General features: G+C 41.8%; 1 protein-coding gene across 1 annotated transcript in view; it reads right to left on the reverse strand.

Annotated features, from left to right (window-relative positions):
- The window catches only part of KIAA1109 (KIAA1109 ortholog), a 174,169-nt gene extending 150,656 nt beyond the window's left edge, over positions 1-23,513 (reverse strand). Inside the window, exons 1-6 of the mRNA XM_038769136.1 lie at positions 23,380-23,513; positions 17,953-18,023; positions 10,611-10,740; positions 9,034-9,150; positions 5,481-5,559; positions 3,169-3,233 (exon numbers count right to left, since the gene is read on the reverse strand). Of these exons, the coding sequence (XP_038625064.1) occupies positions 3,169-3,233; positions 5,481-5,559; positions 9,034-9,150; positions 10,611-10,707 (358 nt within the window). The 5' untranslated portion in view covers positions 10,708-10,740; positions 17,953-18,023; positions 23,380-23,513. The remainder of the gene's footprint in view (positions 1-3,168; positions 3,234-5,480; positions 5,560-9,033; positions 9,151-10,610; positions 10,741-17,952; positions 18,024-23,379) is intronic.
- Positions 23,514-26,669: the final 3,156 nt, after the last annotated feature.

The raw sequence follows: 26,669 nt of genomic DNA on the forward strand, positions 1-26,669 counted from the left end.
ATTGAGCGCTTACTGTGTGCAGAGCACTTATAATAAGCGCTTGGGAAGTACAAGTTGGCAACATATAGAGACAGTCCCTACCCAACAGTGGGCTCACAGTCTAGAAGGGGGAGACAGAGAATAAAACCAAACATATTAATCAAAATAAAATAAATAGAATACTCCAGTCCTTACATCACTCTGCTGCCTGGATCATTTTGCTAAAAGAACATTCAGTTCACATCTCCTCACTCCACAGAAACCTCCAATGTGTCTGAATATATGTGTCTGTATACAGCCCATCCATCTCTACAAACAAAACCTCCTTACCATTGGCTTCAAATCACTCAGCTAGACCCCCTCTTATCAACTTGCAGATTTCCCACTACAACCCACCCTGCAGGCTTCACTCCTCCAATGCCAACCTACTCATTCTACCGCAATTTCATCTATCTGGCTGCCAACCCCTTGCCTATATCCTCCCTCTGGCCTGGAACTCCCTCCCACTTCATATTTGACAGATCACCACTCTCCCCACCTTGAAAGCTTTATTAACATCTCATCTCCTCCAAGACGTCTTCCCCCATCTAAACCCTCTTTTCCCCTATTCCCTCTCTGGTCTATGTTGCCTAATCGCTTGGTGTACCCTTTCAGCATTTGATATTCACCCCACCCTCAGCTCCACAGCACGTACGTACATACCCATAATTATTTTAACGTCAGATACTCCATTCTAAGGATTAGATAATACTCAATAAGCAAACACTCATTTAGCCAATTGTTTAAAAAGCCAAATTAAATCAGAACGAAATATACAATATAAATGTACTTTTGCAAACTTTCCCCAGGGGTATTACTACTAAAACCACTATCGTGCAGAGAACCATTATTCATTCACAACTATTCAGGTTGGTTCTTATAAGAGCTAAATGATTTATGGAAAAGATTAAATCCTAAAAAAAATTAAGTGAATAAGCAGAAATTACAGCAAACTAACAACAATACTTACAAATATCATAAAATACTTTTCAATTCCAAACCACTTTGCATTACAAACTATTTACAACTTACAGGAAGGGGAAAAAAATCAGGCTCAATCAAAACTAAATGGAGTAATAATAATAATGATGGTATTTGTTAAGTGCTTACTATATGCCAAGCACTGTTCTAAGAGCTGGGGTAGATGCCAGGTAATCAAGTCGTCCCATGTGGAGCTTACAGTTTAAATCCCCATCTTACAGGATAAGGTAACTGAGGCACAGAGAAGTTAAGTGACTTGCCCAAAGTCAAACAGCTGATAAGTGGTGAAGCCAGGATTAGAACCCACAACCTCTGACTCCCAAGCCCATGCTCCTTCCATTAAGCCATGCAATGGAAGTGCCCAGCATGTGGAGATTATAGTCACTTAGCTCTTGGTTATGAGCTCTAACCTCCACATTGCATTTGTAAAAGGTAAAGCAGATGAAACCTTGAAAAAAAAGTATTCTGCTCAAATACTTCAGCACTTAAAGCCCAATGTAATTAAGTGATGCAGAAACATAATTTAGTTTCTTAAAACAGCCAGGTGAATCCGATAAATCAAAGATTTAGAAAGCAAAGCTGCTTTTTTGGAAAATGTGTGAGTAATTTTGGGTCAAACCTACACATGTATCTATTGCACTGAAAGCACGTAAAAATGTTTTTGAAAATCCTCCCTTTTAACTGCATTCCAATTTTGGGCAAGGAAAATATCAAAACATTTTCACCATCATAACAACAAGACTGTTCTGTCCAAACACTTTATAAGCCTCTCAGACAGCACAGGGAAATAGAGAGCAATTCTACTCCCATTAAAAGTAGCACCTAGAAACTTTCTGAAATGGTTTTCAAAATATTTTACTTGTCAACTTCCAAAGGAAAAATCTGCTTCTATCGCAATTGATACATTCATTTCCCATGGAAAATGCTTCAAGGCAAAATAAACATTTGGGAGTAAATGCTTTGGCGGTGAGAAGGTAAACAGAATATTTATTTATTGAACAACTACGCTTAACTGAGAAAATTCTATCAAATAGAAACATGGTTTTAAATTGATCATTAATGCTGATAATCTCAGCAATTTCACAATGTCATTATATATTTTCTAAAATTCCTTAACCTACAACTGATTGCTAAATATTTGAAATATAGTCTGGCACATAAAAAACAGGTCCAACAATATTTTAGATCAATGAGGCCTCTGCAAAAAGACAAAGTAAAAACTAACCGGAGGCAATACTGTATTGATCCGTTTGTTCACATGAAATGTGGCTTGGCTATGTCTCAGACCGAGATCGGGTATTAAGATGTTATCACGTATCTTATTGTTTAGAACCAATTTCTACTTGAAGTAGAAACAGATTTCTAAAAGATTCTGACTAGTGCAAAACATTACGTTAAGATTAATTCTTACTTCTTGTGGGTGATAGTCGGCAATGTCTAAGGCTAAGTAAGGACGACAAATAGATATTGTTTCACAGCCAGAGACCACAACCCTAACACAATCAAGTGGCCGCAATGTGCTGGGAAACCTTAGAAGAATATGTGAATGTGTGAACGAGTTAGCACAACCCATCACCATTTATAGATAAATAATCAAAGTACACAAACTGCCCCTGGTAGAAAAACTTATTCAAAAGCGCTTTTCAAGTGACAACACAAAGACACTAGTCACTTGAGAGAGGAAGAGTCTGCAGCAGCATTCAGCAGTATGCTGAGTGTAAGAAGTGCCATTTAAGACCCCCTGCAAAGTATGAGGAGCCAGAAGCCCGCACAAATGTTTTGCTGCACCCAAACCAAGCTCACCAAAACACCTTCAGTTTGGGGAGAAGGGAGAAAACAAAAAATTACAAAAGGGAGAACCCCAAAAACCAAATATAACAATGCCGCAAGAGGCAATCTGCATGGGCACATTAAAGGGAAGGGATAGTCAATCACGTGCAGCATCCTATGCAAATCCAGGACAGATTTTTTCCCCCAAGAAGAGTCTCTAAATTGACTTTAAAAACAGGTGCAGAGAACACATAAACTCATATTTTCAGCCGCCCCTTCAGAAGAAAACGTATTTCAAATAAAAACTTCAATCAAATGAAATGCTAAAGACAGAAGGAAATTCATGATGAAAGGTTAACTGGCTAAAATAAAATTAAAAAAAAAAAAAATCAAACTCACCATGCTGCTTCTGCTTTGGATTATACATCTTCCACCACCGAAAAATAATAAATCCATCTTGAATTCTAAATAGGATACATGTCCAAAATAAGAATAAGACACAGAGAACTTTTGAATAACTAAACCAAAAAATTCCCAAATACATGGTAATTGAAATAATAATAATAGTATTTATTCAGCGCTTACTATGCACAAAGCACTGTTCTAATCATCAGTTTTAAAAACATACTTCATTAAAGACATACAAACGAGAATCAAAATACATTTCACATCCTCTTTGATTCTGCAACAGCAATGACGATAAGCTAAGAGACAGGAAAATGGCAGGCCCAGAGTAGTGGAAAAGCAGGCCAAACAAGGCTGATCCTGAATTACAGGTTTTTACGATTTCATGAACTACATTCCTGGAAAGACCGAAGTTCACAAGAGTTCACAGCAATAATGTTACAGTTAATTAAGCAATAAGGCTAAATGTTGTAGTCTACCCATATCATTAAGAAGGAGAAGGGAATGATGGGACGGCTAGAGACACTTGAAAAATCTCTTGGAATTCATAACTTTATGAATGAGAAAATTTCAGAAAAATCTCCAAAAATCCTCTATTAAATCCACTCAAGTCCAAAAAAATGGAATTGTACTTTGCAGATTTATATAACCATGAAAAGGTTGAGGGTTATCCTTTTTTAGATTATTTTTAATATGAATTTATAAATGTTGACAGAAGCTAAGTAACCACCCCACTAACTAAAAGTTCTCTTTTGAAAAGATAAGGATAAGGTCTCTGTAGGTACTTGCATATGAATAACCCAAATCAAATATATTTATATGGTAAATCAATGATGGAGACAGTGCAAAGTTTTGTGGGGATCAAAGTTATTAACAAGGAGACTAGCTGAGACCAGCATTTAGCTGCCAGAAAAACTGTCATCTGGCAATTATGCCATTTCAAGTTAGGCCAAATAAAACTATTAATATAGGAACAAAAACTCTCAATAACTACCCTTTTAGAGACTATTTGAACAGAAGCAGCATGGCCTCATCAAAAGAGCACATGCCTGGGAGTCAGGAAACCTTGGTTTTAATCCCAGCTTCACCCTTGTATAACCTTAATTTCTCTGGGCCTCAGTTTCCTCAACTGTAAAATGGGGATTAAATATCTGTTCTCCATCCCCCTTAGACTATGAGCCCCATGTTGGGACAGGGGCTGTGACTGATCTGACCACCTTCAGCACGGTGCTTCTATTTATTTATTTATTTATTTATTTTACTTGTACATTTCTATCCTACTTATTTTATTTTGTTGGTATGTTTGGTTCTGTTCTCTGTCTCCCCCTTTTAGACTGTGAGCCCACTGTTGGGTAGGGACTGTCTCTATGTGATGCCAATTTGTACTTCCCAAGCGCTTAGTACAGTGCTCTGCACATAGTAAGCGCTCAATAAATACGATTGATTGATTGATTGATTGATTGGCACAAAGTAAGCCCTTACATACCACAATCATTATTATTTGATTAATTTATTAGATGTGCTTCCAAGTGAAGCATTTAAATTTGAGGTCACACACTTTGGCTTGATTAAATCTTATGGACCAAAACGCAAGTATCTGGGGAAATTTTAAATACTCTTTTATATTTTAAGGATGCTGTCTGGTTATGGGGTGTCCCTGCGGAAGCTTCAGGAGTTTCTGACCCATCAAAATCCACCCTGCCACTCCTCTGAGGAGCAGTGGATGACTGGGGTTATGGTCAGCCTCAGGAGTCTCACAGAGGGTCTAAGGAAAGCCCTGATAATAATAATAGTAATAATAATAATAATAATAATGGCATTTATTAAGCGCTTACTATGTGCAAAGCACTGTTCTAAGCGCTGGGGAGGTTACAAGGTGACCAGGTTGTCCCACGTGGAGCTAACAGTCTTAATCCCCATTTTACAGATGAGGTAACTGAGGCCCAGAGAAGTCAAGTGACTTGCCCAAAGTCACACAGCTGACAAGTGGCGGAGCCAGGATTTGAACCCACGACCTCTGACTCCAAAGCCCATGCTCTTTTCCACTGAGCCACGCTGCTTCTCTATCCCTATCTCTATCTATCCCTGATACCAAGGCACGACAGGGCAACTCCCAATTCAAGGAGGGTGAGTCTTTGACCAGACTTCCTGACATTCCTCTCTCCATGTTCCTCTGTGTTGACTCTCTCACTTGTTCACCCTCACTTCCACAACCACACCTGCACACCCTTCCTTCCCACCAATATTTGAAAGGTCTTTAGACTACTCGTTTAAAAAGCCGGCAGCCCACATTAGGAGATGTTTACCTGATGGACATGTCTTCGTTAATATAATAGATTTCACGAACCATCACTTTTCCAGACAGGACAGAGAAAGAAAAGGAACCTGTTCAAAACCAAACCAAAAAGATTTAGAAAAAGGACATTTATCTGACTAGAGACCGACTTTCTTCGCACATACCTAAGGAGCATTTACAAGTTAATACATTAAAGCGTTAAAATTTTTCATAATGATTTTTACAAATACACCTTTTAAGCACTTAGATCCAAATGTTTAAGAAACCTTGATATTTTCCTTTAACTGTAGTAAAAGAAACAGCAATAATGGTATTTACTGAGTGCCTACTGAATGTGGTGCATTCAGTCAATGGAATGAGAAATAGGGGGAAATGAGGGCTCAGTCACAGAAAATCTCTTAGAGGAGATACGATTTTAGGAGGCTTCTGAAGGTGAGTGGAGTGGTAGCCTGTTGAATATGAAAGGGGAGGGAGTCCCAGGCCCAAGGGAGAATGTGGGGAAGGGGTTGGCAGTGGGATAACCATGACTGAAATACTGAAAACAGGTTGGTTTTACAGAAGAAAAGTGCGCAGGTTGGGTTGTAATAGGCCATCAGTGAGGTAAGGCAGAAGGGAGAAAGCTGAGTGCCTTAAAGCCAATGGTAAGGTATTTCTGTTTGATGCAGAGGTGGATGGGCAACTGGAGGTTTTTTGAGGAGTGGGGAGACATGGGCTGAACAAATTTTCAGAAAAATGATCTTGGACGCAGAGTGAATTATGGACTGGAGAGGGGAGAGAAAGGAGGCAAGGAGGCCAGCGTGAAGGCTGTTGCAGTAGTTAAGACAGGATAGATAAGTGCTTGGATCAACACGGAAGCAGTTTGGATGGAGAAGAAAGGGTGGATTCTAGAAATGTTGTGAAGGTGGAACCAACAGGATTTCATGACAGACTGAACATGTGAGTTGAAAAAAAAGAGATGAGTCGAGGATAAGGCCAAGCTAACGGGCTAGTGAGACAAGGAGTGTTTGGGAATCAAACAAACAGTGGTTCTTACTGTTTACTGTGTGTAGAGCACTGTACTAAACACTGGAGATTACAAGACATCAAAGTTAGTAGAACTTCCCTGCCTACAGGAGCTTAAAGTCTAGAGGAGAGATAAACTTGGCATCTGAGAAAAATCTAACACAGTCATTTTGAAGGTTTCATCCTACATGCTTTCTATCAGAACCCTTTCAATTCTCTGATTCTATTATCTTAGACACTAGCAGTTCAACTGCCTAAAAAATAGGAAGGCCAGGCCTCCTGAAGTTGTCTGTGCCAGACTCCAGCTTCCTCCCAATGAATATTTAAGCCATTCAAGACAGACGGGGTTCATCCTTTTGAAGGCGAAAAAGTACATTCCCTTCCCACATAGAGTTAATTCTCTAACAGGGAGACAATGATGGAAAATATGAACAAGCAGTAAAAAGAGTCCTTCCTACTGAAAAGTAAGAAGAGGGAAGATTTAGGCCAAGATTTGGGGGAATTAGTCTTAACTGAGGGAAGCATAGACTTCAAATAAAAAAAAGAAAAGAAAAAAATTACCACTTCAGTGACAACAAAGTGTTGTTCAAAAAATAGTTCCTGATTTCCAAAGGAAGGATTACCAAGGAAAATGAAAATACATTTTGAAGACATTATAAGGCCATCAGAGTTATCACTCCTTCCTCTCATCACTGGGTTAGAAATGTTTTGGACAAAGAGTGCAGAGAACTTTTAAAAGATGGATGACTTTGTAGGTTCCCTCTGAACCTACTTCTTTGTCATGTCTAGGCAGAAATGCTATTGGGAATATTGGTTTGTGTACCCTGTCCTTTAAAATCTCCAGGGAATAAGACTAAATAATCCTCTCCACAATACATTTTGGCATTTTACATGGGGACAGTTCCTACATGGGGACTGTTCTTGAAGAACAAAGTGTTCAGAGACAGAACTCGCACTATGTCCGACAATGTGCATGTGTGCAAAACCATTTATTTCACCACTACATGGCACAGTATCCAAACAGATGTGTAGTGTCAGAAGGTTCCGAATTCTACAACTGCAATCCATCCAAGACTCCTAATGAAAACGTATGTTACGGCTGAACTGATAATATGCTCAATTTTATACCACGTGTCTTCTAAAATAGGGGTTTGAGTCACGATACCTTATTAGGTGAGAGGGCTGGAACTAGTCACCCATGGAAGGAAGTGGGTTTTTTAAAATGCGTGAGGCCATCCATTTAATCGTTTCCTAAGGTAATTTATGGCTGGCCCTAGTCCTCTCTACTACAGTCTGAAGTGTCTGATGTGGAGGTGGCCAAGTACCACAAACCAAAAATATAATACGGCCAGAAGAACTGTTCTTCAAGGGCAGGGATCATGACCACTAACTCTACTTTACTCTCCCACGTAAATGGCACAGTGCTTAACACTCTTAATACAATTCACTGATAGACTGATTGAAAGTGCGCTATCCAGAATGACGAGCAGGAGTTCTAGGGAGAGAGTGACAAGTAGTGGAAAGCAAGTATTTCCGGAGGGAGCGAGGGAAGGACGGAGGGAGTGGTGAGAGACAGTGAGGAATGGCAGGGGTTGGGTATTGGGGGCTGTAGCCCTCTCTGGTCCTGGCGCAGGCCCACAGGTACATTTATAAATCAAATAGTTTCTTTGGAAAGGAAATTTTAGTTTATGGTTGTTTAAAAAATATGTATAAACACACAGCCATGAGTTTTGGAGTCAAGGGCTAGAACAGTCACCTATTAATAAATACTACAGCAAACGTGCACAAGGCTCAAAGCAACTTAACAAGAGCTACAAAGAGCTTTCGAGTTGCAATTTGGTCACCCCTAGTTGAAGCCCTTGCTATGGATGATGAAGTTCTATTTTCACAAGCCTAACTGACTCAGGGTAATACATTAAAGTCTTTGGTAAACAAATGAATGGCTTTGCAATTGTCTGAAATCCAAGTTACAAGAAACTTCGATTTTTCTTGTTTTGAATTTTTCCTCAGAAAGTGCTTCCACAGGCAACTGTTGTGCCAATTGGTCTGCCTTTTGAGGTTTGCTACGCCATCACCTCCAGTAGTTATTTAGCAATTAATATGTGCACAGCAATTTACTGGATGCTTGAGAACACACAATAGAAGACAACAAAAAGATCAAAAATCTCCAGGGTCTATGTGTCTAATTCCCACCTGAATACTCTTCCCCAGAACTCAGCAGAGTGCTCTGTGCAGAGTAAGCACTTACTACTATCAATCAGTGGTATTTATTGAGCGCTTACTATGAGCAGTGCACTGTATTAAGCACTTGCGAGAGTACAATATAACAGTCGTCAGACACGGCCCCTGTCCACACAAGCTTACAATCTAGAGGACTACTACTACTATTCTTGGAGTTTACAATCTAATGGAAGAGTTTACGGTTTATACAAGTGTCCCTCTCACCTGATAATCACAGGTACCGTCCTTTCATTTGACTTACACACATGTTCACAGGTTAAATTTCTTAATTTGGAATTAACAAAAGAAAAAAAAACATTTTTGTTTACCTTACCACTTACCAATATGAATGTAGCCATGCTTATATAATCTGTTAAGAACTAATGTTAAAATCAATCCAACATTCCGGGAATTATAATAAGTTAGATAAATAATCCATCCACAAGATAGAATTGTAGCTGTTGAAAAAAAATTAAGAAGATTATTAGCATACTTTTCTTTCTGACTTCGGAAGACCAACCATCAGTTTAGATGCCAATAAGAGGACTTTAATGTATTTACAAGAAATATGTTATGTACAGTAAAATTGAGGATGAGCTTTGCTGTACTTCTAACTCTACCAACAGGGACAAAAGCATGTGAACAATACTGTGCAAAACACTAGCACTATAATCAATTCTACCATGCAGGTTCTCTGCTTTAAAGTCTCAAAGATGATGATGATGGTATTTGTTAAGCACTTACTATCTGTCAAGCACTGTTCTAAGCGCTGGGGTAGATACAAGGTAATCAGGTTGTCCCATGTGGGACTCACAGTCTTAATCCCCATTTTACATATGAGGTAACTGAGGCGCAGAGAAGCTACGTGACTTGCCCAAAGTCACACAGCTGCTAAGTGGCAGAGCTGGGATTAGAACCCACTACCTGTGACTCCGAAGTCCGTGCCCTTTACACTAAGCCAAGCTGCTCCCACATGGCCTGCTCCCACTCCTCAAGGCTGAGGCCCACTGGAATTTCCCTCAGGGAGACTCCATCTTCTATAGTCTCACTTTTTCCTTCAAATCAGGTACTTGCAGGTAAAACAAAACCCCAAATGCTTTGTTTCCTTGACTTTTACAACACTCTTGATCATGGCTCACTTCTCCTGTTCAACTGGGGTCTAAAAGCTACAGGAATTTAGAGATTTACTAGGATCAAACAGATTTATAACAAATATTCCTTCTATTTGATTTTTCTGTGTGATTAAAAGCCAATGCTTAATTTTTAAGTTAAAAATCATTTGCATGTCAAATAACTGTCTTTCACTGTATCATATTTGTTCTTCAATTCCAAAATGTGCCACAGCTTGTCCTAGCATTTAGAACCCAGCACATACCTTTAATAAGATTTTTCCCAATCTACAAAAGCTCCAAAAACAAATCCCGAATACTAAATTATTGCTATTAAATCTTCCTTGTTCCACTCAAACTTAACCCTAAAGATGTTCTCTAAGATCTAACGCTTTACAAGAAAATATCTTTACTCTCAGAGAATGGTCCCCAAGGATAGAAAAGAACTGAGAAGGGAAAGGTTAGGAATTCAATACTGCAATAACTAGAACACATTACATTCAATGTCAGTAACATTCATTACTTTTCACCACATGCTCATATTTATATGTGTTGTTTCCATAGGCAAAACTATAATTATGCCCATATTTATTTTTGAGTTACCACATTTCAAAACAACTAGGAGATGCTGCTAGGTACAATTCCACCCTGAACACTGATGCATTTCATTGGTGGCTCACCTGGAGAGTACTGAGATCTCCCTTGGTGCACCATTAAAACCCTGTGGTAATTAATTACATTCAGATTTTGATACACTTGACATATACCCAAATAAAAATATTTAGATGCAGTAAGTACAGGGGACTCACCAACAAGAAGCCAAACGACATTGGAATTATGCTCTGTAAGAAAATCCTCCAGTTGTGTGATACTAGGAACAAGGCTGTCATTTTTTCGTTGATCCATGGCCAATATACTGTAACATCCGCATCTAAAGAACTGAAAGATTTCGGGTTTAAAAATGAGACTGAACTTTCTTGGGCCAGTAGATAAAATTCACTTTCCGGGAAAAAATAAACAAGGCAAAGTACTATTTGCAAAGGCAAAGTAGTGGAGCAGCGAGGCTTAGTGGATAGAGCACAGGCCGGCAGTCAGGAGGACCTGGGTTCTAATCCCACCTTGCCTGTTGTATGACCTTGGGCAAGTCACTCAACTTCTCTGTGCCTCAGTTATCTCACCTGTAAAGTAGGGGTAAGAGTGTGAGCCCAATGTAGGACAGGGACTGTGTCCAACCTAATTAACTTCTATCTACCCTAGTGCTTAGAACAGTGATTGGCACATAGTAAAGCGCTTAACAAGTACCTTAAAAAAGAACAGATTTGATCGCATCAATCAAGAATAAAGGTTCGAATTAAACAAAAAATAGAAAGAAAAAAATACTGAAGTCATGTGTACACGCAATTACAAAATATCTGTTTTACAAATTAAGATTTCCCTACTGCTAATTCTGTTGTACCGTGCCCTCCCAAGTGCTTAGTACAATGCTCGGCACATAGTAAAGAGCTCAATAAATACGATTAAGTACAAAACTGGATAACATGTCAGAAAACCCAAAACTGTCATTACCATGAAGGAGATCACGTGCTTCCCCAGTTATTCCAAATTTCTCAATCCTACAACTTTTAATACACACAAATGCAAACCAAATTGGCTATCATAAACAAAATTGGCGCCAAGGTACGCTAACTAGAAAATTTTCACTTCATAAAGGGTAGCTGCAGTAAAAGTGATTTATAGAACACCAGATTACAGATGAGAATAATTCTGTGAAATTACCAACATTTCAGGAGGCAAATTAAGAATATTAGATGACAGTTTTCTGGCTAACAAGTCCACATAACAAAATACAATGAGAGCAGTTAATCTTTGGAGTTCAGCACTGATTATTAATAAATACCACAGACTCAGTAAGCAATGCTTTGCCCTTCTGCCTTTATTCCCTTGTTCCTACATGGTAACAAGAAATAATGGAAGCTTATAGAATTGGGTCTCAGCTCTCCCCCTCCTTCCTTACCTCACCGATCTACTACAACCCAGCCCACACACTCAGCTCCTTGAATGCCAACCTACTTACTCACTGTACAACGAGCTCATCTATCCCACCGCGACTCCTTGCCCACATCTTTTTTTGGGCCTGGCATTCCTTCCCCCTTTATATCCGACAGACCACCACTCTCCCCACATTCAAAGCCCTCCTAAAAATCACATCTTCTCCAAGACACCTTCCCAGACACAAAGACCTCATTTCCCTATCTCCCCTACCCTCTCCATCAACTATGCTGCACTGTGTACCCCCTGGGCATTTTGATATGCCAACCCCACAGCACTTATGCAAATATCCTTATACTCGATTTCCCCTATCTCATTTATTTTAATATGTCTCCCCTTCTAGACTGTAAGATCCTTGTGGACAGGGATGGCATCTACCAACTCTATTACACGTGATTAGTACAGTGCTCTGCATACAGTAAGCACTCAACAAATACCACTGATAATGATAATGCAATCTGATAGTGATAATGCAATCTGCTACAGAGAAGAGGAAATATAAACATTCTTTAAATAAATCAGAAATCATAAAATGACAGGGAAAAAATGTTTGCCCCTTTATTGGATGAAATGGTAAGAGTGATCATAGATGACCCCAAAAAGACAAAGGATTTGAATGATTTTTTTGATCACCTTGACCAAACAAAAAAAATGAACTGAAAAAGACAAGCAATACAGATGAGCATAGGAAAACAAGATAAAGTAGAGAAGATTTCATGTAAGATTACTTCATGTGCCCCACTAAAAACCTCACCCCCATTACTCCTGCTCATATCTTCATACTCTATTACTTCCTCCCACCTGTAATTTATTTTCCTGCCTTCTTCGCAGATAGTAGGTGAGCAATTAACACTATTGATTGATTGTGGAATGGATCTGTGGGACTTGATCATCTACATTACAGAACACCAAAAGAACTGGGCATGAAGTTGTAGACATATAATGAAGGAGTTGGGAGATGTCAAGTATGAAAAAAGTCAATACGGTGTCTATTTTGAGAAGGGAAAAGAGAAAAATGGAAAGTTCGGGTTGTGACAACTATAAATACAGAAAATCATCACAGAACACCTGGGTGAGAATACTACAACTAGGTAAAAAAAAAAAAAAGCAAAGCTTCATGAAGAATTACCTAATCTCCTATGACAGAAATGATAAATCTGGCAGGGTAAGATATAGTATTAATCAATCGACCTCAAAAGCATATATATATTTGGTTCTATAAGTCACAGTTTATTGATAGCCATGATCTCAATCATACAATTACTGTCCTGGAGCACAGTGTTACTTAAAAGGCAAAGTTTCATTTTAAAAAGCAGTGAAAAGACATTCTGACAAACAGAATAATGAAGTCAATTTGATACCAAGTTAATCAAATAGTTTCCGACAAATAAAAGTGATTATTTCCGGAACTAATAGGTACCTTGTCATTTCCAAATGATCACATACAATGCACATTTTGAATTCCAAAGCCGAAGAATCATAATCAACTTTCTGCATCACAAATTAGTTCTTGCCAAATCCTAGAGCATAGCTAAATGACAGTCTAGATTAAGTGACATCAGATCTATTACCTGTTTCGAAGAGGCAGGTCTGGCACCAAAAATATTCTATAATTCCTGCCTGATTCATCTGACAATTAAAAAGGCACTTATGTCAACAGAGAGTAGGGGAGAACATTAACCACTATTCATAAATATAGTTGGGAGACCTGAAAGAAAGTCAAAAATCCATGCTAAAGGAAGAGACAACATCCACTGCCACATTTATGAGTGTTCTCATAAACATAATCAGGAATCATGAAAAGAGGTAAAAAAAGATGCTTGCTACAGGCAGGGGAAGCCATCACAGCTCAGCTAGTTGGATCTGCACAGCAAACACAACCAGTCACCATTGAGGCACTGATAGGGGGCTGTTAGCACTTCCAAAAATCCAGTGATAACATTGAATACAGTGTTCCTACCCTGCGGAAATCCCTCTTTTTCACACTTTAAGATGATCCCAGAAACCTCCAAGAGGTGTGAGGGCAGGCCTGATATGTGAAAAGCCCGACCAAGTGATATCCTGTCTTCTAAAGCTTCAGAGAAGCAGTGTGGCTTAGTGGCAAGAGCACGGGCTTGGGAGTCAGAGCACATTATCATCATCATCATCAATCGTATTTATTGAGCGCTTACTGTGTGCAGAGCACTGTACTAAGCGCTTGGGAAGTAAAAGTTGGCAACATATAGAGACAGTCCCTACCCAACAGTGGGCTCACAGTCTCAAAGGGGGAGACAGAGAACAAAACCAAACATACTAACAAAATAAAATAAATAGAATAGATATGTACAAGTAAAAGCACATGGGTTCTAATCCTGGCTCTGCCACTTGCCTGCTGTGTGATCTTGGGCAAGCCACTTAACTTCTCTGTGCCTCAGTTACCTCATCTGTAAAGTGAGCCCACTGTTGGGTAGGGACTGTCTCTATATGTTGCCAATTTGTACTTCAAGCGCTTAATACAGTGCTCTGCACATAGTAAGCGCTCAATAAATACGATTGATGATGATGATGAGGATTAAGACTGCAAACCCCACGTGGGACAACCTGATTACCTTGTATCTATCCCAGTGCTTAGAACAGTGCTTGGCACATAGTAAGGGCTTAACAAATACCATAATCATCATGTAAGGTTGAAACTTCACAGCCAAACCCACCTTGGTAAAAATACGGAAGTGGTCTACCATTGCCTCCTTCCACACAGTAAACTTGAGTCTCCGCCCTCGCCCTCTTTTAGACTGTGAGCCCACTGCTGGGTAGGGACTGTCTCTATATGTTGCCAACTTGTACTTCCCAAGCGCTTAGTACAGTACTCTGCACACAGTAAGTGCTCAATAAATACAATTGATTGATTGACTCTCTCCCATGCCGCTACTGCCCAGCACAGGTGAGTTTTGACTTGGAGCAGATTGCCTTCCAGTCACTAGCCACTACCCAAGCTGAGAATGGAATGGGAGGCCTTTGCTTGGCTTTTGCTTCTTTAGCCAAGACTGGTAAAGTACTGGAAACATGCCAGATGCAATCCTGAGAAGGGAGTTAGGGATTTACCTCAGAGGTAAAATCCCCACTGGGAGGGGGCAAGGTGATTAAACGCTCTAAAGCCAATGATGAGCAATTTCTGTTTGATGAAGAGATAGATTGGCAACCACTGGAGGTTCTTGAGGAGTGGGAAGGCATGTCCTGAACGGATTTTTAGAAAAATGATCCAGGCAATACAGTGAAGTATGCACTGGAGTGGAGAGAGACAGGAGATGGGATTTCAGAAGGGTTTGATGCTGGGAAGAGCTGTTGCCTGACCAGTATAAAGGGGAAGAGAATTCAGTGATCTGCACACAATATACATTCATATACCACTGACTGATTTCAGGCAGGGGAGAGGGCATGAGGCAGAACTCGGCAGCAGGAGATATGAGATGAGGTACAATTAGTACGTTGGCTTAAGAGGAACAAAGTGTGAGCTGGAGTGGAATGGAAGAGGAGTGAGGTCAAAGAGGGTGAGGCTTAATAAGGGAAGGGAGCTGATTGCCAACTGATAGCACTTGGTTTCACCCCCTTTACTCACCCCTCCCTCACCCCACAGCACTTATGTACATATCCATAATTTACTTTAGCATCTGTCTCCCCCGTTAGACTACAAGCTCGCTGTGGGAAAGGAACACGTCTACCACCTCTGTTATACTGCACTCTCCCATGTACTTAATGCAGTGCTCTGCACTTAGTAAGCACTAAGATACAATTGATTGAATGAGTCTTCTAGACTGTAAGCCCGCTGTTGGGTAGGGACCATCTCTATATGTTGCCAACTTGTACTTCCCAAGCGCTTAGTACAGTGCTCTGCACACAGTAAGCACTCAATAAATATGATTGAATGAGTGAGTGCCTAAAGCAAACAGGCCACAGACCAACTCTGCTCCCAAACATGCCAATGACCTGATCTCTTCACATCCAAGCTTCATACCCAAGACAGAGGCCTAATAGTTCTCAGGACCGTATCCTTAAATTACATATTATAAGTTACTTATTTATATTGTCTGTCTCCCCCTCTAGACTGTAAGCTTGTACGGGCAGGGAACGTATCTGCTAATTCTGTTGTACTGTATTCTCCCAAGTGCTTAGTACAGTGCTCTGCACATAGTAAATGCTCAACAAATGTGATTGATTGACCAAGGTGTTCCTATGATCAGTAGGGACCTGCATTCATTCAATCATATTTATTGAGCACTTACTGTGTGCAGAGCACTGTACTAAGCGCTTGGGAAGTGCAAGTCGGCAACATGTAGAGACAGTCCCTGCCCAACAACAGGCGGGCTCACAGTCTAGAAGATAACGATGGCATTTGTTAAGCGCTTACTATGTGCAAAGCACTGTTCTAAGCACTGGGGAGGATACTGGGAGCAGTCCTTGCCATGGCAACCCTAAATCAAATGACTTTTCGATGAAATATCACCATTCATTTCCACCATTTGGAAAGTATGCTTTTTTTTTTTTTATAAAGGCACTGATTTCCACATTTCCTAAATAAGAACAGGAACGTCTGTCTTTTAGATACTACTCCTCCAACGCCATACCTTTACACGGAAATATCTTATTATGATTCAAGACAACCCACTACCCCTCCACAACACACACAAAAAACGAAAAACCCACCAGAACCCGTTCTTTGTGTTTTCACTTGCATGTTACCAATTGTCAAGAAAGCACCCTCAGAACCTGCATTACTACACATTTCTCTTTCTCACTGGACGGGGTTCTGGGAAACGGCTTTGGGACAAGTAGGTAGGAGATGAGGATTTTAAAATTCAAGAGTTTTTGAAGGACAAACGAAACATAAATGCATCATATCACCCCCTCCAACTTTTCTCCTTTTCCTAGTAATCTGTGAAACTCTGAACCGGAAGCCTGTTAAGAAGGCATTTCATTATAAATTAATTTTGTATCCTATGTTTCTCAGCTGAGACCTAATAATAAATGTAAATAAGATGCCTAAATATGCCATTTATCAAAATAGCAATTTCCATAGAGGGATGATTTAGTGTGGTCCTACAAGGCGTTGAAATAGATAACCTTGTAAAGTCCAATCTAACCATGTCATTTTGATGACAACATATGATGACAACATTTAATGACACAATACCCAATGAAACTGTTTCTTTTAAATAAATAAATCAACTGCTAGCTGAGATTCATTCCAAACTGTTTTGGAATGATTAACCTCTAAAAATGTTACTCAAACACAATGCCCCAAATTCAGGAATTGATTCTGTTAACAAAACCAAGTGGAGGCCCGAGCAACTTCACAAAACACATTCTGAGCACCTGCCTTCTAGACTGTGAGCCCGTTGTTGGGTAGGGACCATCTCTATTTGTTGCAGATTTATACTTCCATTGTACTTAGTACAGTGCTCTGCACACAGTAAGAGCTCAATAAATAGGATTGACTGAATGAAATTATCACCTATCTCTGCATCCTGGTACTCAGGAAACTAATCAGAGACCTCCATCACAGGTTTCTGGAGTAGGCAAAAATATGCTTTTTATTAACTAAAAAGATCATGAGCTTAAAAATCACAGAACAGTTCAACAAAGATGACAGTAGGCTAAAACTAGACCAAAACCAAATCCAAGTACCCAAGTCACTTCAAACCAATCTGTAAACTTTTCTAAAAGGTAACAAATGTGACAAGTGATAAAACTGCACACCAAAAGTATCAAATAAAATAATTTAAAGTTTTGCAAACTGGTTGATATTTTTATTAGATAAATGCTTCAAAAATGGCTTTTAGTGCAGGATGGAAAAGAACAGCAAATACCTGATAGACAAAAATATGAGAAAAAATGACTACATTGCTACACCAATCTTTTTTCTCTTGTTAATCAATCAATGGTATTTATTGACCACTTATTGTATGCAGAGGCAAATATTTCTTGTGTTAACCAGAAATCTATGCTGGTCTTGATATATTCCTATTTTGGGCAATACTCTCAAGATGTGCTTGATAGCAATCCAACAGGAACTTAACTATACCACTTCTTAGAGCCAAACCAAAAATTTTAAACTCTACTACCTACCTTAATAGTCTACAGTTTCCACAAGCATTAATGAATTTCTTATTTCCTTCAGCATCGTTCCATAAAGTAGCCTGAAAAACAAATTGATCGACATAAACAACAATGAATGATACGCTCGATAAATGAACGCCTCCCAGAGCATTATGTAAACACCGCTGTACTCCTATTACTTCCTCTTTTTCATTTTAGTGCCGTCTCCCAGGCAAGGTGGGGGATGGGGACGGTGGGGAAGAGACACCAAGTTTGTGCCTAGTTCAGTACTCGGAATACCAAAGGTCTTCAAAAAATAAAAAAATAAGATAATGACTACAGTTGCAATGCCACTTCATCTTCCAAGTGAACCACTTTAAGACAGATCAAATCTGGTAGAAAAACCAGCAGTAAAGAAATTAAATGAGCAGCTGATCATCCAACCCTGAGTTTTTAGCGAGTTATCTACACCCGCTACCTCCACTTCCACTCCTCCAATTCTCTCATTAACCCCCTCCAATCTGGCTTCCGTCCCCATCACTCCACCAAAACTGCCCTCTCAAAGATCACCAATGATCTCCTTCTTGCCAACTCCAACAGCCTCTAATCCAATCTAATCCTCCTCGACTGTTCCGCTGCCTTCAACGCTGTCAAACATCCTCTTCTGGAAACATTATCCAACCTTGGCTCCACTGACACTGTCCCAATAATAATAATAATTGTGGTGTTTGCTCATACTATGTGCCTGGCACTGTACTAAGCACTGGAGTAAATAAAAGATAATCAGGTCCCACATGGTCTCACAGTCTAAGTAGGAAGGAGAACAAATCCCAGCCCCACCATCTGTCTGCTCTGTGACCTTGGAGAAGCCTTGGTCTTTCTCCTCCTCTGTAGCCTCACATTTCCTTCCGCCTTCAGGACATTTTTACTCGGATGTCCCAGTGATATCTCAAACTAAATATGTCCAGAACAGAACTCATCCTCCCACCCAAACCCCGTCCTTCCCGTGACTTTCCCATCACTGTAGACAGCATCACCTTTCTCCCTATCTTTCAAGCCTGTAACCTTGCCATCATCCCCATCTCTCATTCTATCCAAATACTCAATCCGACACCAAATTCCGTCACTTCAATTTTCACGACAACACTAAAAACTGCCCTTTCTTTGCCCCACAAACCACTACCAGGTTAACTGAAGCACTTATCCCATCCCACCTTGACTATAATTATCCCATCAGCCTCCTTGCTGACCTCCCTGTATCTTGTCTCTCCCCACTCCAGTCCATTTTTCATTCTGCTTGCCAGGGCCATTTTATTTTACAAAAATCGGTCAGTCCATATTTTCCCATTCCTCAAGAACCGTCAGTGGTTGCCCATCCCATAAAATATTTATTTTATTTTGTTAGTATGTTTGGTTTTGTTCTCTGTCTCCCCCTTTTAGACTGTGAGCCCACTGTTGGGTAGGGACTGTCTCTATATGTTGCCAACTTGGACTTCCCAAGCACTTAGTACACTGCTCTGCACATAGTAAGCGCTCAATACGATTGATGATGATGATGATGATCCACCTCCACATCAAACAAAAACTCCTAAACATTGGCTTTAAAACACTTAATCAGCTTGTCCCCTCCTACCTTACCACTTTGATTTCCTATTACAATCCAGCCCATTTCATTCCTCTAATGCTAACCTACTCACTGTACCGCCATTTCGTCTACCTCACCACTGATTCCCCTAGTCTACACCCTGCCTCTAGGCTGGATCTCTCTCCCTCTTCGTATCTGACAAGCGATAACTCTCCCCACCTTCAAAACATTATTAAAAGCATATCTCCTCCAAGAGGCCTGCCCTGACTAAGCCTTCATTTCCTCTTAACCTACTCCCTACTGCCAGGACCTTGCACTTGGATTTGTGCCCTTTATTCATCACACCCTAAGCCTCACAGGACCTGCCATTCAGCCCCTCCATTGACAGTCCGTGCTAAAGCCAAGCTTTTTGACGAAGTCAGGGCCAAGCCTTTACCTACTGACCATATTCTACTCCCTTCACAAGGTAGTCTGGCCCACTAGTTTTCAAACATCTTTCACTAAAACATTTAACTAAAAATACTTAAGCTAATTTTTCTTTGCTTCCTAAACTGTTTCGTTGGGGGGATTGCTTTGGGGTTTGGTTCTTCTTTTTTTTTTCTTTGAAGCTTTATGAGTCAGAAAAGGAGGGGTTTTTTTCCAGTTCTGCTATTTACTGTTGCTTTCAGTATGTTTTCTAACAACTTTAGTCGGAATCAAGCTGAAATTCAAGGACTGGGATTTTCTTTTATGCTACCATTGTCTTTCTTAGTCAACTGGTTTCCAAAGTGGAAACCCCTGGCACCCTAGAGCTAGGCCAAAGAACTAGTACCACAAGCCCATTTTCCATTGAACCTCACACTGTACATGGAGCTAGTATGCCTATATAGTGGCTCTAGTCCTACTAGAGAAACATTATTTTACTTTCTTCCACTTTCACATTGTTTTCAAACTTCAAATATTATCACTTTGGTTGTGCAGCAGCCATCTGAAACAAACAATCTCTTGGTATCGTGCACCAGCGGAATGATGAATAAGAGTTTACAAGTATCTACATAAACAGATCTTGGGTTTCCTTTCCTGAGGAAATTTATCATTCCTCTCATGTCACTTGAACTCAGGTGTACCTCTCTCCTCTCACTTTGTGTCCAGACTAAAGAGCCAGATATTTATTTCTCCAAAATAAACAACAACTTCCTCTGAATGTCTCTAAAAATAAATAAAAATCCAACGTTGAATATGGCAGTTGTATTCCTCCTAAGCCCTAGAAACAAAATAGGGCTCGATGGATGGGGTTACCTTTGCGGGAACATAACACACTGTCAGAAGACTATGTTTCCAGGGCCAACCAATTCCTGCTTTTTCCTCAAACCTCCCCACCATGTACACCTCCCTTGCAACTAGGATCTTGAGCCTCAGCAAGCTGGTATGAGAGGGGTGTCCATGACGGCGTAGTGGCTACAGTATAGGCCTGCGAGTCAGAAAGTCATGGGTTCTAATCCCAGCTCTGCCACCCATCTGCTGTGTGACCTTGGGCAAGTCATTTCACTGCTCTGGGCCTCAGTTATCTCATCTGTAAAAAGGGGGATTGAGACAGTGAGCTCCACATGGGTCAGGGACTGTGGTCAACCCGACTGGCTTGTCTCTACCCCGGTGCTTAGAGCATTGCCCGCCACATAGGAAGCGCTTAACCAATACCACTGTTATTATTAGAGAAGCAGTGTGGCTTAGTGGAAAGAGCACTTCTAGACTGTAAGCCTGTTGCTGGGTAGGGACTGTCTCTGTATGTTGCCGATTTGTACTTCCCAAGCGCTTAGTACAGTGCTCTGCACTCAGTAAGCGCTCAATAAATATGACTGAATGAATGAAGAGCACGGACTTGGGAGTCAGAGGTCATGGATTCTAACCCCGGCTCTGCCACTGTCAGCTGTGTGACTTTGGGCAGGTCACTTGATTTCTCCGGGGCCTCAGTTCCCTCATCTGGAAAATGGGGATGAAGCTTGTGAACCCCTAGTGGGACAACCTCATTACCTTGTCATTCATTCAATCGTATTTACTGAGTGCTTACTGTGTGCAGAGCACTGGAATAAGCGCTTGGGAAGTACAAGTCGGCAACAGATAGAGACAATCCCTACTGAAGCAGCGTGGCTCAGTGGAAAGAGCATGGGCTTGGGATTCAGAGGTTGTAGGTTCTAATCCTGCCTCTGCCACGTCTGCTGTGTGACCGTGGGCAAGTCACTTAGCTTCTCTGAGCCTCAGTTCCCTCATCTGTAAAATGGGGATTAAGACTGTGAGCCCCACGGGGAACAACCTCATCACCCTGTATCCCCCCCAATGCTTAGAACGGTGTTTCGCACACAGTAAGTGCTTAAATGCCATCATTATTATTATTATCATTATCATTATTACCACCCAACAATAGGCTCCCAATCTAGAAGACGGGCTCCTCAGTATTGACAACAGGGGGAAAGCAGCGTGTCTCGGTGGCAAGAGCCCGGGCTTGGGAGTCAGGGGTCATGAGTTCTAATCCTGGCTCTGACACTTGTCAGCTGTGTGACTTTGGCCAAGTCACTTCACTGGGCGTCAGTTCCCTCATCTGTAAAATGGGGATTAAGGCTGTGAGCCCCACGTGGGACAACTCTGATTCCGCTGTATCCCCTCAGCGCTTAGAACGGTGCTTCGCACATAATAAGTGCTTAACAAATGCCATCCTCATCATCATCATCATTTCCACTGAGCGGGGCTCAGTGGAAAGAGCCCGGGCTTTGGAGTCAGAGGACAAGGGTTCAAATCCCGGCTCCGCCAATTGCCAGCTGGGTGACTTTGGGCCAGTCACTTCACTGGGCCTCAGTTACCTCATCTTCAAAACGGGGATTAAGACTGTGAGCCCCCTGTGGGACAACCTGACCACCCTGCAACCTCCCCAGCGCTTAGAACAGTGCTTTGCACATAGTAAGCGCTTAATAAATGCCATCATTATTATTATTATAATAATAATGTTGGGTAGGGACTGTCTCTATATGTCACCAGCTTGTACTTCCCAAGCGCTTAGTCCAGTGCTCTGCACACAGTAAGTGCTCAATAAATACGATTGATTGATTGATTACCAACCAACAAGGGGCTCCCCAGCGCTAACAACAGTGCCTGGCCCAAAGTAAACTCATCATCAATCGTATTTATTGAGCGCCTACTGTGTGCAGAGCACTGTACTAAGCGCTTGGGAAGTCCAAGTTGGCAGCATACAGAGACAGTCCCTACCCAACAGTGGGGCTCACAGTCTAAAAGGGGGAGACAGAGAACAAAACCAAACATACTAACAAAATAAAATAAATAGAATAGATATGTACAAGTAAAATAAATAGAGTAATAAATATGTACAAGCATATATACATATATACAGGTGCTGTGGGGAAGGGAAGGAGGTAAGATGGGGGGATGGAGAGGGGGACGAGGGGGAGAGGAAGGAAGGGGCTCAGCCTGGGAAGGCCTCCTGGAGGAGGTGAGCTCTCAGTAGGGCCTTGAACAAATACCGTTGAACAAATAAACGTTGAACAAATACCATCGTCATCATCATCATTATTATTATTATTATTTGTCAATATCCCCCCACCGCCACCCGCGGGCTTGCCTCTTCCGCGTCGCCGACCAGGCGCCCCCGCCCAGAGACCCCCAACACCGGGGTCGTGCGGCGAGGGCCGCCCACGGCGCTTCCCAGGCGCTTAGTCCAGTGCTCTGCACACAGTGAGCGCTCAATAAATACGACTGATTGATTGATTGATTGACTGAAGAGCCGCCCAACCGGGGGTTTTGGAAGGAAGGCGGTGAGGAAGGAGGAGAGGCTTGGGGGGGCCCCCCAAGGAAAGGACGGGACAGGACAGGCCGGGCCTCCTCACCTGGGAGCAGGCGGGCGCGGCTCCACAACCCTGCTCGCTCTCTGGCCAACTAGGAACAGGCCCCAACAGGGTTGTCGGTCTGTCTGCCTGTGTTTCTGTCAGTCAGTCTGCCTGTCTTTCTGTCAGTCTGTCTGTCTGTCTGTCCGGTCTCCCCCTCCCCCGGCCTCCTGGCCCTGTTGACTGACCGGCTCGGCTGGCCAAGTCGGGCCTTGGCCTGCCCTCAGGGGGGAGGAGGAGGTGCCTTGTTGGGGGAGGGGGTCCCCCTCCGTCACGTCGCTTACGTCATCACGTACGCGTCGACGCCGCCGCCCCGCGCGGGAGGCGGAGCGAGGCCCCCTGAGGCGATTGAGGCGGCAGAGAGAAAGGAGGAGGGAGCAGGCTCGCAGTCTGGACGGACGACAAAACAAGACACATTAACAACATCAATAGAATAAATATTTACAAATAAAGCAGGGCAATAAATTCTTCCAAACATCTAGACACCTATATTCATTCATTCAGTCGTGTTTAGCGAGCGCTTACTGTGTGCAGAGCAGCGTGGCTCGGCGGGAAGACTTCGCCCGGGCTTTGGAGTCAGAGGTCATGGGTTCAAATCCCGGCTCCCAGTTGTCAGCTGGGTGGCTTTGGGCGAGTCACTTCTCCGGGCCTCAGTTCCCTCATCTGGAAAATGGGGATGAAGATTGTGAGCCCCACGTGGGACAACCAGGTCCTCCATCCTGTGTTCTTATGACTTGGCCGTGCTGCCACACCTTGCCAACACCACTAAGCAGCGTGGCTTAGTGGAAAGAGCGTGGACTTGAGAATCAGGGGTCACGAGTTCTAGTCAGCTGGGTGACTTTGGGCAAGTCACTTCTCTGCCTCAGTTATGTCATCTATAAAATGGGGGTTAAGACTGTGAGCCCCACGTGGGACAACCTGATTACTTTGTATCTACCTCGGTGCTTAGAATAGTTAAGCGCACATGGCGCTTAACAAATACCATCATTCTTATTTTTCTCTCCGCCACGCCATGCCTACCGACCTGTGCCCCTCACCCCCGAACTTGTCCCCAAACGATATCCCGGCCTCCCCGAGGCATGTCGGGGAGGCCGGAGGGTGGCCTGAGGGCAGCGGCTGTGGCCTGAAGGAGGAGGAGGTGGGCCAGGAGAACTGAATTCTGGAAGGGCCCTGGATTGGGAGGGCCCTGTACATATGTATATATGGTTGTACATATTTATTACTCTATTTATTTTACTTGTACACATCTATCCTATTTATTTTATTTTGTTAGTATGTTTGGTTTTGTTCTCTGTCTCCCCCTTTTAGACTGTGAGCCCACTGTTGGGTAGGGACTGTCTCTATATGTTGCCAATTTGTACTTCCCAAGCGCTTAGTACAGTGCTCTGCACATAGTAAGCGCTCAATAAATACGATTGATGATGATGATGATGATGACAAGCTGATCACCTCGTATCCCCCCCCCAGTGCTTAGAACAGTGCTTTGCATAAAGTAAGCGCTTAACAAATGTCATTATCAAAATATCATCATTATCAAAATATCATCATTATCACCGGACTAAGCGCTTGGGAAGTCCAAGTTGGCGACGTATAGAGACGGGCCCTACCCGACGGCGGGTTCACAGTCTAGATGGGGGAGACAGACAACAAAACAAAACATATTAATAAAATCAATAGAATAAATATGCACAAATAAAATAGAGCAATAAATTCTTCCAAACATATAGACATCTATATCCATTCATTCAATTGTATCTATTGAGCGCTTACTGTGTGCAGGGCACCAGACTAAGTGCTTGGGAAGTCCAAGTTGGCGACATATAGAGACAGGCCCTACCCGACGGCGGGCTCGCAGTCTAGAAGGGGGAGACGGACAACAAAACAAAACATATTAACAAAATCAATAGAATAGATATGCACAAATAAAATAGAGCAATAAATTCTTCCAAACATATAGACATCTATATTCATTCATTCAATCATATTTAGTGAGCGCTTACCGTGTGCCGGGCACCGGACTAAGCGCTTGGGAAGTCCAAGTTGGCAACGTATAGAGACGGGCCCTACCCGACGGAGGCCTCACAGTCTAGAAGGGGGAGGCAAACCACTAGAAGGGGGAGGCAAACCACAAAACAAAACATATTAATAAAATCAATAGAATAAATATGCACAAATAAAATAGAGCAATAAATTCTTCCAAACATATAGACATCTATATTCATTCATTCAATCGTATCTAGTGAGCGCTTACTGTGTGCAGGGCACCGGACTAAGTGCTTGGGAAGTCCAAGTTGGCGACATATAGAGACGGGCCCTACCCAACGGCGGGCTCACAGTCTAGAAGGGGGAGACGGACCACAAAACAAAACATATTAACAAAATAAAATAAATATGCACAAATAAAATAGAGTAATAAATTATTCCAAACATATAGACATCTATATTCATTCATTCAATTGTATTTATTGAGCGCTTACTGTGTGCAGAGCACCGGACTAAGTGCTTGGGAAGTCCAAGTTGGCGACATATAGAGACGGGCCCTACCTGACGGCGGGCTCACAGTCTAGAAGGGGGAGACGGACAACAAAACATATTAATAAAATCAATAGAAGAAATATGCACAAATAAAATAGAGCAATAAATTCTTCCAAACATATAGACATCTATATTCATTCATTCAATCGTATCTATTGAGCGCTTACTGTGTGCAGAGCACCGGACTAAGTGCTTGGGAAGTCCAAGTTGGCAACATATAGAGACGGGCCCCACCCAACGGCGGGCTCACAGTCCAGAAGGGAAAGACGGACAACAAAACAAAACATATTAATAAAATCAATAGAATAAATATGCACAAATAAAATAGAGCAGTAAATTCTTCCAAACATATAGACATCTACATTTATTCATTCAATTGTATTTACTGAGCGCTTACTGTGTGCAGAGCTTTTAGACTGTGAGCCCACTGTTGGGTAGGGACTGTCTCTAATATGTTGCCAACTTGTACTTCCCAAGTGCTTAGTACAGTGCTCTGCACACAGTAAGCGCTCAATAAATACGATTGATTGATTGGACTAAGCGCTTGGGAAGTCCAAGTTAGCAACATATAGAGACGGGCCCTACCTGACGGCGGGCTCACAGTCTAGAAGGGGGAGGCGGACAACAAAACAAAACATATTAACAAAATCAATAGAATAAATATGCACAAATGAAATAGAGCAATAAATTCTTCCAAACATACAGACATCTATATTCATTCATTCAATCGTATTTAGTGAGCGCTTACCGTGTGCAGG

This window comes from Tachyglossus aculeatus, chromosome X5 (genome assembly GCF_015852505.1).
Source record: "Tachyglossus aculeatus isolate mTacAcu1 chromosome X5, mTacAcu1.pri, whole genome shotgun sequence".
NCBI lineage: Eukaryota > Metazoa > Chordata > Mammalia > Monotremata > Tachyglossidae > Tachyglossus > Tachyglossus aculeatus.